This window comes from Ischnura elegans, chromosome 11, assembly GCF_921293095.1.
Source record: "Ischnura elegans chromosome 11, ioIscEleg1.1, whole genome shotgun sequence".
Classification (NCBI taxonomy): Eukaryota; Metazoa; Arthropoda; class Insecta; order Odonata; family Coenagrionidae; genus Ischnura; species Ischnura elegans.
This window is the reverse complement of record NC_060256.1, coordinates 40863622-40880280: the sequence shown is the minus strand read 5'-3', so window position 1 is coordinate 40880280 and position 16659 is coordinate 40863622. Positions and strand designations below refer to the sequence as shown.

The window sequence follows — 16659 nt, the reverse complement described above, 5'->3', positions numbered from 1 at the left end:
AAAATCAGCACTGAATTGAAACGAAAGTATTCAACAAATTTTCTTTACAGCCACGAAAAATGATATGTATTAGTATAATATATGTAACTAAAATAAAACTATTTTTTCAAGGAAATAATCTCATAAACTAATAAAGCCCTGTCACAATTTTCTTAAAATGTTGGTTTCATTCACCTTTTCAATGTTAAAATGTCACGACTTGCCCCGCCCCTATACCGTGGCATGCCCTCCCCCCGAGACCATGGCTACCCCCCCCCCCCCAGTTATGATCCTAGGTACGCCCTTGAAGTACATCCGGACGACCCAAAGGCTGAGGGGGTTTAATAATTTACGGTGAAATTTTGTCTGAGTAACGTATAGTGTAATTAACTTTTGTTACAAAAAATCTTACAATTTCAAAGTTGTTGCTTCCAATATAACTTTTAAAAGTAGCAGAATTTTTAGTTAATCAAATTAACATCTAATACCTGTATAATGTCCAATGTACGTGACTGGCTGGTAATAATCCATGTTCAAACCTGAATTGTGAAACAAAATGTATTTTTATTAATTTTATTCACTCAATCGTTGATTCAACGCGAAGGTTGGTTTAGTTAGGTGAAGGATAGAGCTTATCATGGACAGGTTATAGGCGTGTGAAATTCACATGTTCCGGATAGGACCCAGTTTCTTTCACTGGGCCACCTCGCACTCCGAGGGTTTTGATTTGGGGTGGTTAAGGGCTTCACCCAAGGTTTGAACCCGGGACCCCTCGGTCAGCAGCCAAGTGCTCTACCTACTTGGCTTTCATGCTCCCACGAACTGGCGCCGTGAAACATAAAATTCGCCTTAAAAACTTAACCACCCTCGAAACAATCAAATATCATAAAATGAATTTAAGAATCGTTTTTTTACATTCAATGGTTTCCGGTTCAACTTTGTGGAAGTTGAAGTTCACAAACGACAAAACGACTTCTATTTCTTCCACGGATTTATTTTCTCGGTACAACATCTTCCAACCTCAAAATTGTACCTTACTTGACAGTGACCTCTTGAGGTTGAAACATGTCGTACCGAGGAAATAAACCCGTGGAATAAAACGAAGTCGTTTTGTCATTTATGACCGTTTTTTTTTAATACGAAAAAAAATCACTGAAGATCTAAACAATTCACAGCAGCGACTTAAAGTGAAAATAGAAAAAAATGAAAAGACAGTTACCAAATAGGTAGAAAAAATTAAAAATGAAAAAAAATTGAAAATACTACAAGTTGAATATATATGTAACGCCCAAAATTTATTATTTGAATTACTATAATTATTATTTATTGTTTTTTTATGATATTTCTTGGAGTTTAGGTCAATGTAAACCAAGTTATAGCCAACGTTTCGATTTATTTAAAATTTGACTGAGGAGGAGGACAGAGGATGCCCAAAGGCTGAGAGGATTAGGATAAGATAGGGGAAGGGAGAGGGTGGGGAATGGGGGATGGGAAAGAGGAGAAGGCTATAGAGATTAGTGGGCCCTGTTAAGAATACACAAAAAATTTTGACATACCTCTTACATACCTCGTAAAAATATTGTATATCGTTGTCATCTTTGTATTTTATATTGTTCATGTTTTCTCTTTCATAGCCCTGAGGATGATTTTAAATAAATCGAAATGTTGGCTATAACTTGGTTTACATTGACCTAAACTCCAAGAAATATCATAAAATGTATTAAACAAGGTCAAGAATAGAAGAGGAAAAATAATAATAATATTATTTATTGTTATTGCTCGTGTATTTTGGGGTAGCCACCGGAGACTGGCCGCAATGGCTTCGAGAGACGGACAGCCCTGTAGGCGAGCAGGTGAGGCGATTGACGGCCAAGGCGGAGTCGTACGGGTGTGGGTGCCGGGGGATGCGGCTCTTCCCAACGGCTGAAAGGGGCATCCGGGCTGTTGAGTACTCGTCCAGCTTGGCTTTCCTCTCCTCGCGGTCGCTTCTCCAGTATCTCATCTCCCACCCCGCCAGCTCCCACAGCGAGGAAGAAGAGGAGGAAGAGGGAGGCCTCTTTAGCCTCAACCTCCTCAGGAAGGTGAGGACCAGGCTCATAGCCAGGGTAGGGGGAGTTTTAGTGACATGCGGGTTGCCTTAACTGGAAATTTGTTGTCATTTCACCCGCATTTAAAAAGCATACATTTCACTCAATCAGCCAGTGGCGCGGGGAGGGGGGTTTTGGGAGATAAACCCCCCCCCCAGAGCTCAGAGAAATTTTTAGTTTAATCCATTTTACTTAACTCGATTGGAATTACTAATAGAATAGTGTAAGGATTAATAAAATATCCCCCGGAAAGCCGTAAAACTCACCATTTTGAGCCATTTATCTTAAAATTCCGCAATTTATTAATCTCGCACCTACCGCTTATCCTGGTGGGTATTCCATATCCCCACACAACCCGGTATTAGTTGCACCTAAACCCCCCCCCAGTCTTAATTCCTCGCTGCGCCCCTGCAATCAGCTATACAGAGAGGATAAAAATTGTGTCACGAAACTTAAACCCTGGATAGCTGATGATAGCGGACCTGTGGCGGGCCTTTTCAAGGTTACAAATACCGGGGCCGGGACCCAGTAACTTAACTGATACGCCTAGTCATCCCGGGGAAGGGTTTGGGGGGGAAGGAAAAAACGTAAGAGGAGCCGACGCGATAAGGAGCCCGCCGACTCCGCCGGTATGAGGATAGGGTTGGAAGGGAGGGGATGGGGAAATCCCACGCCGTCATTAGGGCGAAGTGGACCACTACTAGCGAAACCAGACTTTGATGTATCTACGGAACGGGCCAATTTTTCTATGGAGAAAGGAAAGTTTTTCGATTCTTCATTAGATATAAAGCTAAAAGATAGCTATTGCCAGTAGGAACAAAAATTACTGACGATGTTTAGATCGAAAACGCATCATTTTTAAACGACAGCAACTTTTAGCCAAGCACTCCAAATGGCCGCGAGTTTGCTGTTCCCGGACACATTGGATACATCGCGATCTCCGGCAGGCAAAGCATTCGAAGTCATGAGTGGTCCAGAGCATCCTGCAACAGGGCATACTCGTGGTCAATCGGAGCGCTTGGCTCAAAGTTTGCGTTTTTTTTTAAACTGGAGCGTTTTCGACCTAAACATCATCAGTAATTTTGGCTTCTACAGGCATCAGCAATCCATGGTTAAAATTTCGAGACACAATTTTTCTCCATAATGTATAATCAGCTTTGAGGAATTCACCCCCCCCCCCCTCCCCGACAGATTTTTTTTCTAGTGGCGACTTCCCGCGATACATCTGCTGAGGAGACCATTAGCCTAGAGGCACTCGATTCATCCTCCAATCCTCCTTTTTTCGGTACAGTTACATTTCATATCTACCAATAACCAAGGATGAATTTAACTTTCAGCAGTGTGCAGGACAAATATATAGCTGATTTAATGAAATGTGTTTTTTACATGCGTGTGAAATGACAACAAATCACCTTATACTTACTAACTTATGTATTCCGTCATGCTCGTGTCTGAATTTTTCTATTACATATTTCTAACAGCATGTTTTGCATGTTCTAGCTTCATTGGTAGATTGCCCACGCAAGTAGGATATAGATTAATCCCATAGCTTAAGTGTCACATGTAGCGTACATGTTGCGTGGTGCATATTACTGGAGGAAAATTTGAATCCACTGGTTCATGTTGATGATAGTTCACCCACTGCCAAACACCTCTGTTGGTGGCTTGCAGGGTAATATGTAGATGCAGCGGGTGAGAACCTCGGCAAATAGGAAGCCGGTCCGGGTACCGGCTGTATGTTTCCTTGATTTTAAAGCCCTTGAGTGGGAGGTAATTTTTCGTAAATCATTAAATTTAATTTTTGACAGATTAATTTTTTCAACGAACGGCATTGAAGAACGTCTCCCTCATTATGGGGGCGTTTGAAGTGAATCCCTAAAAACTCCTCCCTGCCGACCATGATGTGGTCTTGATCATCTTTCAACAGGTGGTGGGCAAGAAAAGGCGTGGTCCCATCCTGGCCATATCCAACGAGTGCTTCGTGCCTTTCCGCGTTGGATTCTTGGTGAAGGGCGGAGCTGATGGTAACCGCATCTCGGAGGCCCTGAAGCAAGGGCTGCTGCGCGCGGAGCAGGCTGGGCTGCTGATGAAGGCGCGGCAGGATGCAGACCAGGAGGTGGGCGAGGGGGAAGAGGTGGAGGTGAACACCAGGGGGGATGTGGTCAGCTCGTCGGAAAAGCGCTGGAGGAGCAAACACGGAAACCGACTGCTCATGGGAGGCGGTTTCCGCCTTGGACGCGGCGTCCTCACCGAGAGGGTTCTCAGCCTCGACGATGTTCAGGTGATGAAAAAAGATCTGATCCTTTCCCGGCGTATGCTGATAGTGAAGGCTGCTCGGGTGCTCTACCGGATAATCTCCTCCAACTGATGATTTCAGGCTTAACTTTGTGGAACCTTTCCATAATGGAAAATGATGGAATACACATTGTAAGGTTCACTAATATATTTTAAAGGCACGACCCGGGTTTCGTAGCATGGACTGACGACCTGAAAATGTAACTTGGTCGTGGTTTTTAAATACATCAGTGAACCTTACAAAGTTTAGGGCCCCCGCGCACTGGCAACTTTTACAAAGCAACTATTTAGTTGCTTTGAGGAAGTCCCTATGAAACACACGGCGGTTGCGGCTAATAAAAAGTCACCCGTGCGCGGGGCCACAGTCAATGCCGTGTGTTTCACTTGAACTTCCACAAAGCAACTAAATAGTGCAATAATAATAAATATATAAAGTGTAAATAATGTAAAAGTTGCCAGTGCGCGAGAGCCCTTATTCTTATATTTTCCATAATATCCTTCATGGTTGCCGGCGCGTCGGCAGCCATGGAGACGTAGGCGTCGCGACGTTTTGGGTTACGTGTCTTTATCCTGTACTCCATCGACAGGGCTGAAATGGACCGGATTGTCCCACCGAAACGTCGACACCCATGGGGGAGATTAGATGGTGGAGTACCCGAGCAGCCTTCTCTACCAACTATCTTCAGGTGATACCATATAGAATATACTTACTCTATGGTGATACTTAAGTAGAAGGACCTGACTTTATTTTCTTTTTTCTATGGCAGATTTGGCGAGAAACCCCCCTCTCCCTCCAACCTACTTGCTCTCATAAACAAATTTTATTGTTACAATGTCACACAATACAAAGTAATCATTTTGGCTACTGTGGCGGGAAAAACTTAACGCAAAGCTCATTGGCGTCTTAAAAGCGCCCAGCTCAGGAACTTTTTCAAGATATCCGTCTTCCAAAATTTTTTCCTCGAAATATTTTCTTGAAAACGGGGATTTTAAAACCACTGAGCCCTCGTACTGAGAGAAGGTAAGGAGAATACGAAGAAGAACTCGTAGTTGGGTCTGTTACACGTTTTCATACTGCGACGGATATGATTAATTTTACCAGTATAAGTGGTTAGTGGTTTTCCTGGTTGCTTGAGAATATTACGTGGCCAAAAGTTTGGACGACGGACGTCTGTTTCTTTGTTCAGACTGTTGCTTTGCGTAAATTTTTTCAACCACTGTACGTTTATAGTAATGAAATAGACATTTTTAAAGTACCCATTCAACAGTTCTGCTCCCAGATTCCTTACTTTTGGGGCAATGAAACATTTAATAAAAAAGAATAAAATACATGTAAAATATATAACATAAATTACCACAAGAATGTTGTCTACAGGCAGTATCGACCATCGATTCAAAAAGTTACTTGGAAGTGAATAAGAAGAAATTCTCTTAAGAAATTCCGCATTATGTAGAAACATACACAGTGAGTAGAATTTCACAGTATTTAATGTGTTCCGAATTAATAATGTAAAATTTACGAAATGAATTTGGTGTACTTTGTCCTACAGATTAATGGATAATGAAATGATATCCCTTCATCAGATGGCTTTTCGTGGCGTTTCACGTACGTTTGTTCTTCATTTACATATACATCTACATACTACCCCGCAAGCCGCCTAAAAGGCGTGTGGCAGGGGGTGTTAGGACACCAGCCATTTGCATATAAAAAGGAAACGCTACAACGAAATGACGACCGGCATTTATTAAAGTCCTCTATGGTTCGGGGAAAAAGAAAATCGTACATCTATCTATCCATTTGACAAAATATCTCTCTCAATTTATCGCTTCTGTCGGACCCGGAAATATAGTGGGGCTCTAACATTATGCACTCCGTGTCGCTCTTAAAGATATCCATTCTCAATTCTTCAAACAATCTAAGCCTAGCGCGCAGCCTCCGAGTCACAAGCGGCTCTCAGCCTAATTCGCTTAACATCTGGGTAACGCTGTCTGCACGCCCGTAGCAGTTTTTGACGAACCGCGCAGCCTTCATTTGTATTTTATTCAGTTCACGGATCAAGTCTTTCTGCACCGGATCCCATACGCTCGCTGCATATTCAAGTTGCGGTCGGACGAGTGCGAAATAGCACCTTTCTTTTACTTTCTTACCCGAAAATCTTCCCACAATACGCATGACGAATCCTAATTTTTTCAGGGCTATGCCGCAAGTATTCATTATATGTGTTCCCCACGAGAGGTTCGTGGTTATTCTTAGGAACAGTGGCGCCGACTCCATGGGGCCTGAGGGGGCCCGAGCCCCGTCAAAAATTCGTTATGGGTGTGAGGAAAAAATGTGTCAGGCTTGTCGATTTTCCCCGGAGTGTTCAGATATCGATATTCGAGTTATCAGGGTTCTAATGTTGACCATATGACTCTTCTAAAATGCTTAAAAAACTTAAAATTCACTACTTATAAAATTTCCGGGGGCAATATCCCCGGTTTGGGCCCCCCCAATATTTTTTGTAAGTCGGCGCGCCTGCTTAGGAACTGGGAGAAGAGCATTATAAAGAAACCAGCAACTAAGAATCTGTGATGAAAAATTATGTCATCATCATCATTAGTCAGTAATCCGGAGACAGGTTTGACGCAATTCTGCCATTCCGCTCTTATCTGCTAGCTTTTTCATAGTGACGTATTTCCTCTATTTTACAGCTCTCCTATAAAACTCATTCAATGGCGTCCCTTGCCCTTCTTCACTTGATCGTCCTTCTACTATTGCCTTCATGAGGTCATCAATAAAAAACATTTAATTAATAACACCGCAATTAATATACCTACTTAAATAATTAGAGTTCGGCGGAATGTTTTTCTTCGTGTGGGAATATATAGCTGGAATAGCTAATCGTATTTTGAATACTGTAGCCAAATATCAAATGGTAAGGACAGTGGCGTAGCCAGGAATCTCGTTCGGGAGGGGGGGGATCCAAAACCAGAGGGGAAAATTTTTGAAAAACATGGGACTAAGTAGAGGGTTTTTAACTAATTTTAACACTCTTAATAATCGAAAAAAAACTTCATTTGCCAAAGAAACCTTTTGAAAATTCATGATTTTTCAATATTTTCTTTTCTTTTATGAAGCAAAGTAACTGTTTTTTTGTTTCGGGGAAGGGGGGTGCCGGACCCCCAGGATCCCCCTTCGCTACGCCACTGGGTAAGGATAGCATTTTAGCTTTTGGTAAGGTATAGCATTTGGAGGAAGAGAGCGACACCTCAAGTCGTTTTCGCCATAAGAAAAAGATATGAAAAAAGGGCGGAAGAAAACCCGGCGAAGATATTAGCCTGCTCATAACGAATGGCGCCAAGAGGTTCACAGCTTAAACTCAAGCAGGAATGGGCCAGTCTCTGACAAATTTCCTCCACCACAGGTGTATGAACCCGGATTGGAGGGTTGAGAAGCAAAATTCTTGCTACCACGCCAACCTGATCGCCGCATTAAAATCTATGCATTTAATATGGACCTACGATTACTGTGACTTACGATTTGGAAATCAACTGTAGGGTTTTTCAAGATTTCCCTGGCGTAATAACTTTATATGTCATTAAAATTCAAACTCAGACAAAAAACACGTTTAAAAATTCTTGGTTAGCGTAAATTTATTTCTAATACCATCAAAATGTTCATCAACAAAAGTATTCAACGCATTCGTTCATTGTAGAAAAGTGTAGCTAAAAATAAAAGATATTCTTGCCATATTTTTAAGAATATTCCAGGTTAAAGAGAAATTTATACTCAAATAATCAACAATATGAGATAAAGCTCTCCTGTTTATGGATGTATCAGTAGTTCTATAATATGCTTAGCATCAATTACTTCCCGTAGTAGTGCATAGTTGGTAAAAATAATTATGGCAAGGTAATACGTGAGTATAAGCTATAATTTAAGCCTTAATTAAACTTAATAAAATTATATCTATATATGCTTAAAAATGTTCACGTTGAATAGCTGATGCTGGTGAGCATGAACTCAGTGTGACCTTCATCTTATTATACTCATACCTAACAATCACTCCTATCGAGCTAAATTATGAAATAGATTTTTTTCCCTTTTCTTTAAATGCTATTCTGACAAACATTCAATACCAGTTCCCAATTAACATTCACAATTTGAAATTGGTCAGATAAAATCAGGAAGAGTCTAAATGTGGACTTGTGATAATTAGTATTAAGTTCCATCTCAGTTCCCCATCGGTTCCCAGCCGTTTCATTTTCCAATGATAGATTCAGATTTAAAAGTTACTTTTAGTAGTTTATGGGGAAATAAAATGTCACTAATTCCTTTCATTCCGCAGGGAATTTTCCTACTTCTGGGAGCCGGCTTCGCCATTGCTTTTTTCGCCCTCTTCATGGAGATATGCGCGTCAAGGATGAAGAGGAAATACTGTCCAGACTTAATAATCAAGTCGGACACGGAGGATAGCGATTGGGACGTCGAGTTCTCGGATGATATGGACGAGGACAGGGAGAGCGTGCTACTGAGGCAGCTCGAAGAGAGCGATTGGAGAGATGAAGACGGACCGGGAGGCGCTAATCACGTCGCAATTAAATCGCAGAGTAGAATATCAGCTCCGGAGATCGGTGTCGTCTTGGAAGAGTCGCTTCGAGAACCAAGGGTGGCTCGTCGCGCTGTATCGGCGTACACATACAGGCAGCATGTTTGGAATGGTCAGAGATAATCCATTGAGCGATATATCGCATGATCTACTCGCTGAACTCGTTCGGGGATAATCCTACTTAATTGCAATATTACACCTCATTGAGAAGTAGTGTCAGATCTCAGATCCATACATTACAGAAAGTAAAATCATATCTTCAGGAGCCTTAATATTGTGTTTTTTGAGAGAATTTTACTCAAAATTAGTATTTTTTTCTAAACTTAGATGTATGTTGGGTTATAATAGGATAGTAATGACTCGTATTGAAGTGTTCGGCCAAAAAAAAAGTTGGGTCGAGTCTTCAAATTTTTCAAAGTTTTTGCTGAAACGCCTGTGAACATTTGAAAATAAAGTAACAGCGTAAGTTTGATACACATATTGGCTATTCAAAGAATTTATATTAATTAGCGATATCTTGACTGAAATAAGAGCTATAGTCAGTGGATTTCCGGCGTGTGCCCTAAATATTGAAAAATTACCAATTTCGAATGTTTTTGGAGATGAAGGACGTAAAAAGATACTTTTTTCGTAATTGTTTATTATATCATTTTCGGCCGGCCACCTTTTACAAAAATTTTAGATCTCCATCTTTATCTTTAGAACTATCCATGAAGTCATTGATATCGCTGAGTGAAAATTTTATAAGAAATCCAATTCAGTGAATTATTCACTCACCACTTCGTGACTATACAGTAGGGTTTCATTTAGGTTCGTCGTGACGAACATGTACCGCACAAAGGTGGATACAGATAAATTTGGAACTTTAAATTCGGGGAATCTGCTAGGTGAGAAATCGGGGCGTGTGTACAGAGGTGACTGTGTAAAAGGAACCACGCTCCCCCGCGAAATGAGGAATTAAATAAAACTTTAAGCACCGTAGTCTAAATTAGTTCAATGAATAACGTGCGCCGCAATAGCCACGGAATGCAGTGTATTAAATACAATATTATTCATATCTACGAGTCACCACATGTTTCATGCACAATATGTGTCTTAATATTGAATGAGTTAACCTAACCTTAGCCCCTACGTCTATGGATTCGTCATCTCAAGTTATTGCGAACTTCTATTAGCCTGAGTACTCTCGAGAGATAGCCAAACCTGATGGGTCAATATTGCTTAACTGCATTCGACGAATATTCCTGAATTGTCCTGGTGGGCGTGGTTGCCTCTCGTCACCGAGATAACGAAGAACGCCCTAAATTCGAGCCAAAGCAATGCTTAGAGATTCTGGGTGATTACAAACGCATGAGACATCATAACAGCCAGACTAATTGGACTTATTGTGAGTACAAAAATAGAATCATATATACAAAACCGCAATATTATTAAGCTATACTGTATTTCGAGAGTGGTGCAGTGTAGGTATGCATGTGCATTTAAAAATTAAGAGCAAAAGTGATACGACGAACATCTTTTGGCCGGGACAAAAGTGTATTTCTCCACATTATCTGAAGATCGCCAAGGCCGTAGCGATCTCACCGAGGGGTTCAACCTCCCCGAAATGTTTGGGAGGCTCAGTATCAAGTGTATTCCCTCCAAATGAGCCTCATCAAAATGCATTCCCCCTTCAACTCCATCATTAAAATTTTTTAGTGAAGTCCTTACCTTCCACTCAGTGGTTTTCCTACTGTCTCCATTAATTCGAATAAAACTGACTCATATTTGAATAAAATAAAATATTTAATTTATCCATTCAGAATACAGACATTCATTCTCATTTCCTCGCAATATGCAACCAAATCATTAGCTAAACAGTTAAATTACCAAATAGTATTTATCCAGCGTCGTATTCACAGGACATTTAAGCTTAAGGTAAGTGAAGTACAAGTAACGGTCACTATAAATTAGCGAATTTCCGATATTTTTTCATCTGAAATTACTCACACTCTTGTGTAGGTCATCATCATCACTGGTTCACAATTCTTACATTGGTTTGACTCTACTCACCACTCGGTTCTCCAGTCGGCTAATCTTTTCACACCGACGTAATTCACATCTTTCTCGTCCCTCATCAGCGCCCATTTTTTTGTTTGCGGTCTCCCTTTTCCATTGTCACCATCAATTTTTCCCTCGACGATCGTCTTCATGAGGCAATCATGCCTTAAGAAATGTCCAATTAAGTAGTTCCGCCTGAGTTTTCAAAAAGCACCCCTTCTCTCCCAATCTTCAAAGGCGTTCCTCTTTTCTCACTCGGTCGATCTATTTGATTTTCATCATTCTTCTGTTACAGCACATTTCGAATGCCTCCACCATTGATATCTCCGCTGCTATCATTGTCCATGTCCCACTTTCATGTAGAAGCGTTCTCCAAATATAAGTTCTGATAAACTGCTTCCTTACTTCTGCTTAAATTTTCCGCTGTGATTAGATCCATTTTTTGTGGAATGTTCTGTCCGCCTGGGCTCTACCACTGATAATATCCTTCTTGCTCTACGAATAAATTGATTAAATTGAATTGTGTGATTGAAAAAAGACCTAAATATATAAGTTTGATAAAAAATACAGGTTTCAAAATTTTAACCTGTTTACACTCGAATAAAAATTAAGAATGCATTCAATTCAGTATTTTAATTTACCAAGGTGAATTCATATACATTAAAACTTCAAGCGTCCTCAACAATATGCTAATATCGTAAATTCATGAATACCAAGATATTGAAGCTACTTCATCACCTTCAATAGCTTGAATTCAATTAATTTTCTGCGCCCTCGTAAACACAGATCGACGTAGCGGAGTATAGCAAAATTAACACTTTGGGTGGAAGAATCGCTATTTTAACAAGTCTTGTCTTGACTCTGTATGTACGAAGCGAAACACCGGAAAGTGGAACTCCTTCCCACTTTCACTTCAAGCCGTTTCTCAGTCGTCGAAACAAATCGAAAAAATGGCAAAAAATCGTCTCCCCATAATCTGGACGCTATAGGGAGAAAATAGCGGTCACGGACGGATAAACACGTCACATTCTTTTCCGTGACGCAACGATTGTTTTTTCTTTCCCATTTTTTCAAACGATGTGATGGGCGGGGCAGGAGTTTTATAGGGGTGGAAGGACTTGGAGCGAGAATAAAATGTTGGGTCATTTGACGAGCTTCGTATGCGCAACGAAGCAAATGACATTTTCATGAAAATTTCTTGGCATTTTCTTCTAATTGTACTTATTCGAAAGACAGACAGAAAAAATAGTATTTTTGTGCAGTATTTCCGGGAAACTGCATTTGAAAATTTGCGTTTTTACATCGGTTCACAAGGCATACCTGTCTCAGCATACAGCAAATGCAAATTAATGCCGGAAGATATGCGTCGTTTTGCAGTAAAATTCTCTCGGGTTTCGCACCAAGGAATTTGGATTCCTGAATCCCTGATGACGATGTGCGAGTTGTTCATCGAAACGTTGGAAGGAGATATGGAGGACCAGACCCGGTGCGAAACACGAGAAAAATTTACTGCAATAGGGTGGTTTCCTATTATTTTTTTATTGCCTAAATCGAAAGATTATTACTTGCTTAAGAGTATGGATTTCACGCTTTTAGATTTTTAAATGACGATATCTATTTTTCGCGATTAAATGAAAAGTGAAAAATTTCAAGCGCGCGAAAACGCGACGGCTAAGTATGAATGATGGGAAAACTCCGTGTGACGTCGTTCTGGTTCCTGCTGCCGCAAGTGAGGTGACCTTGGGGCGAGGCTTTGAGCGCTGATACGACGCAGGCTGCTAGCAGGTAGCATAGTACCTTGCTAGCAGGTAGCGCTTGGCTTAAATAAGGATTATTATTCCCCAATCAAACGAAGGAAACTTTCCGAACTTAGGTATTTTTAATGTGTGATTATTAAAAGATTATTCTGTGCCTCATGCATGCATTAGTAATCTCAGACAATGTAAAACTCCTATCTACTCGTATAGAAACTAGGTCCCAGTGACGTCACATGGAGTGGCATCGCATGGGCGCCAATCTGGCCATTTTCAAATGAGTATAAAATTGACCTTTGCTATTCGTCTAAATCGGTATTTCTAAAACCAAATAATTTGTATATTTTGAGTACACTAATGGTGGGTAACGACTCGCAATCAATGCCTTACGTTTTCTTTGATGAAGGAAACTACCCTATTGTTCGCCGCGAAAAAAACAAACATCATATATGCGTCGTTTTGACAAAAAACTGATATAATATTTGTTTTACCTTCATAATCATGGTAAAAGTTAAAGTAATGCTCGTCAGCAGACTACTTTCTGAGTTATCAGCAGTGATTGAAGTTAAGTCACATCGATTGCCTCAATGAAAATTGTGATGTGATCAGCTCATATAGAAAGAAGAAAATATTAACTTACGAATATTGCGAGGATTGAATAACTTAGGTGCAAGAGCTCAGCTAGGAATTAAGGCTGGGAAGGGTTTTAGGCGCAACTAACACTGGGGTGTCTGGAGGCATGGAATACCCACCAGTGTAAGCAGGAGATGCAGGGCCCTTCCTAGAAAATTTTAGGATAAATAGTGACTTTATTGCTTTCTGAGGGATATTTTATTAATTCTTACACCATTATATAATTATTATTAATGCAATTAAGTAAAATGGATTTAACTCAAAAATTTCTCTGAGCTCTGGGGTGGGCGATTTATCCTCGAAACCCCCCCACCCCCTCACGGTGCCACTGCTCAGGTGTGGTTATTATTGCAGGGTGATAATTTTTTTATGGCATACAAAAAAGGTACTTCCATTAATAGGAATTGTCACAAACCTAACGCCTTAAACTTCTCATGGAGAAACTTAAAAGTGGATTTTGCAGCCCAGATTTAACCTAATAAAGTTCTTGACAGGTTTTAGTCAGTGAAAATTTCCCAGATATCAAAAATATAACATATATTTTCTTGGTAGAAAGCCAAAGGATTTTAGAATGGTAGCTCAGTATGACAGAACTAAATTACAGGGGTATCCCAAAGGTGCCTATGCCCAGTAATCTCTTTTAGCTCAAATTAATCCATCCCATAAATATTTCTGTTTCTCTATGAATTATCCACTTTGGAACACCTTTTTCATTATTATTTGAAACATGAGATGCTTGCAAGTGGTTCAAAATGTATAAGTCTAAAGGGAGCAAGATGTTCATGGTTTCCAATTTTGATTTCGATACCCTACTCTCCAAATGGACTTTCATTCTGGCTGTACAGTGGATTTTATTAAACCCCTCAGTTTATTATTATCCTTATATTTAGCAATATATTAGAAAGTTCTTCAGATTCAAACATAGATTTTAGCTGTAAAGTGATTTGAGAGATTGAAAAAACCATTAATACTCTTGACGACTTCAGTTAAAAATCCATAATGTATATGGAATTATTCATTTATTTTATACTAGAAGGCCATCTGGCATTTATCAGAAAGGTAAGTACACAGGAAGGTGGGAAACTTGGAACTTGGAATTCATGAAACCTAGGAGGAGAAGATCATCTGGACGAGGATTCCATCTGGATGACCACAATGCGAAAGAAGACAGTGAAGGCGTGCCTGGTTGGTACCCTCACTCATTCAGCAGGATCAGAACACTTCCAGAAGTCAGCATCCTGGAACCTTTCTTTCCTCACCCCCACTCTGCTCCTCTTCCGAGAGCCTTAAAAACGACCCTGTATCCCCCACAACCTTCAATATCCTCACTTCTCGTCACCCAAACCCCATCCTCCACCTTACCCCCTCCCTTCAAGCAGCAAGACATATATATATTATATAAGGAGGAACTCTTCAAGACTTGTTACACTTGATAATGTTGTTTGTAACGACGAAACGCGTAGTGTCATAATAAAACTCAGTGGAAATATTGCAATGTCTTATTTTGATAACACACTTGTGGTGTCCTTTTGCCTTCCATATATTCCATAATCGCCCCGGCAATTGAGGAATAGGTCGTGCCTGTGGACAAGGTTTACCATACGGTTTTCATGGAATGTTACCGCCAATGACTTCCAACGAATTATGCCTTTGTCCTGAATTTCATCGCCAATTTGAAAATGCTTGCAATCTAGCCGCATCTTCATTTCAGCGTAAACATGGAAGTCCTGCAGTACTAGGTCAGCATTGTACAGCAGGATCAGAACACTTCCAGAAGTCAGCATTGTTTCTTCTTTTGTTTTGAATGGGAATGGATGTAATGCTTCACACTGAGCAGCTGCATTAATGTTAAAATTCTCTTTCATCGGCATTAAAGTCAAGATAAGTTAATTCTGAAGCCATTCGGCGAGTTTTCTGGCTGTCGCTATGGAGTGCACACTTGGCGGGAGAATCAATTGAGGCGATGTAGTTAATGAGATTGCTACTAACCTTAAACTAACAACTTACTGTAAGAAATGACCTGAGTGTATGGTGCGGAGGACGCGCAATTCCCCTATCTGCACAGTACCCACCTGTCGCTTGTATGGTGTTTTTGCTGAGCTATCAGAGGTTGAAAAATAAACCTCCCTTGGATATATATGTATTTCCTAGTAAGCAGGGAAAAACTACGCTAAAACTAAATTTCCATGCAGGACATTATGTATGTATTCAGAGGTTTGGGAATCTGGCACCAGTGACTCTAAAATGATCATATGGGGCATGCCCAAATGCCCATCTGCTGCAGACCACTTTCATCCGACACAATGTGATTCTTGAGCACCAATATTCTTAATGGAAAAGAGTATTTTAAATGATTCTTAGTCTCACTGAATGGCCATGAGAGGACAAGACAGGGGGGGGGGGGGGATGAAAAGTGGCTGATTCAAGATTGAAGAAAAAATATTAATGATGGTCAACTGATGAAATGGTAATTTTATCATGTCAACGTAATCAAACCGTTATAGTTCTACTCAGATCTTTATCTAGTATAAAGATTTCTTTGGTATCCAATAGGCTAGAATATTCATACAGATCCCTTCAGGGGCGGATCCAGGATTTCTTTCTGGGAGGGGCACAAGCAAGGCCGTATCCAGGATTTTGTTCAGGGGGGCACAAGGATACCTTGTTATACAAAACGAACGAAATTATAATGGGACTGTATTAAAACTCTATCATATTTTTAAGGGTCTGGGGGGGGGGGGGGTGCACGTGCCTCCGTGCCCCCCCCCCCCCCTGGATCCGCCTATGGATCCCTTAATTAACTGCCTAAGTAACTTAGTTGCACTTTGGTACAACCATGTTATGTGTTTAGGTGACATATTTTCACTTTTATTGCTCTAATTCCTACACTAAATAACTAAATAGACAGTCAACCAACTAGTCAAGTCAATTCATACAGCTACCCTATTGAAAAAAATTCCTTGGCAGAAAATTATCAATTGTAAGTAAACTAATGAGCAATGAGGTGCCTTCATGAGTCAACTAAGATATCCTAAATCATCTCTACGAAGAGTTATTCACTTGTTAAATGGCTAATTTAGAATATGTTAAGAATGAACTACCAAATTTCAAATCACTAATAGTTTCGAAAACAATAATAAATAACCCTTGTATTACATAGCTTAATTTTATCAAGCATTAGTATATTCAATCAACTGAGTTGAATTGTTATAAATTCATCTATACCTTCAAAAATACAGCTTACTCCCGCAATAATTCTCTGAAGTTGCAGAAGGGACAGTC

General features: G+C 40.3%; 1 protein-coding gene across 1 annotated transcript; it reads left to right on the top strand.

The window, feature by feature from the left end:
* The first annotated feature begins 1786 nt into the window (after positions 1-1786).
* LOC124167954 lies at positions 1787-11678 on the top strand. Its single transcript, XM_046546023.1, has 3 exons — positions 1787-2060; positions 3994-4347; positions 8690-11678. The coding sequence occupies exons 1-3, from the start codon at positions 1884-1886 to the stop codon at positions 9071-9073; spliced, it is 915 nt and encodes a 304-aa protein (XP_046401979.1). The 5' UTR covers positions 1787-1883; the 3' UTR covers positions 9074-11678.
* Positions 11679-16659: the final 4981 nt, after the last annotated feature.

Bases quoted from the DNA above. Each gene is read 5' to 3' on its own strand.
- LOC124167954 (XM_046546023.1), top strand. From the start codon at position 1,884: ATGCGGCTCTTCCCAACGGCTGAAAGGGGCATCCGGGCTGTTGAGTAC. The intron at 2,061-3,993 runs GTGAGGACCAGG...ATCTTTCAACAG, and splicing joins GCCTCAACCTCCTCAGGAAG to GTGGTGGGCAAGAAAAGGCG. The intron at 4,348-8,689 runs GTGATGAAAAAA...TTCATTCCGCAG, and splicing joins TCAGCCTCGACGATGTTCAG to GGAATTTTCCTACTTCTGGG.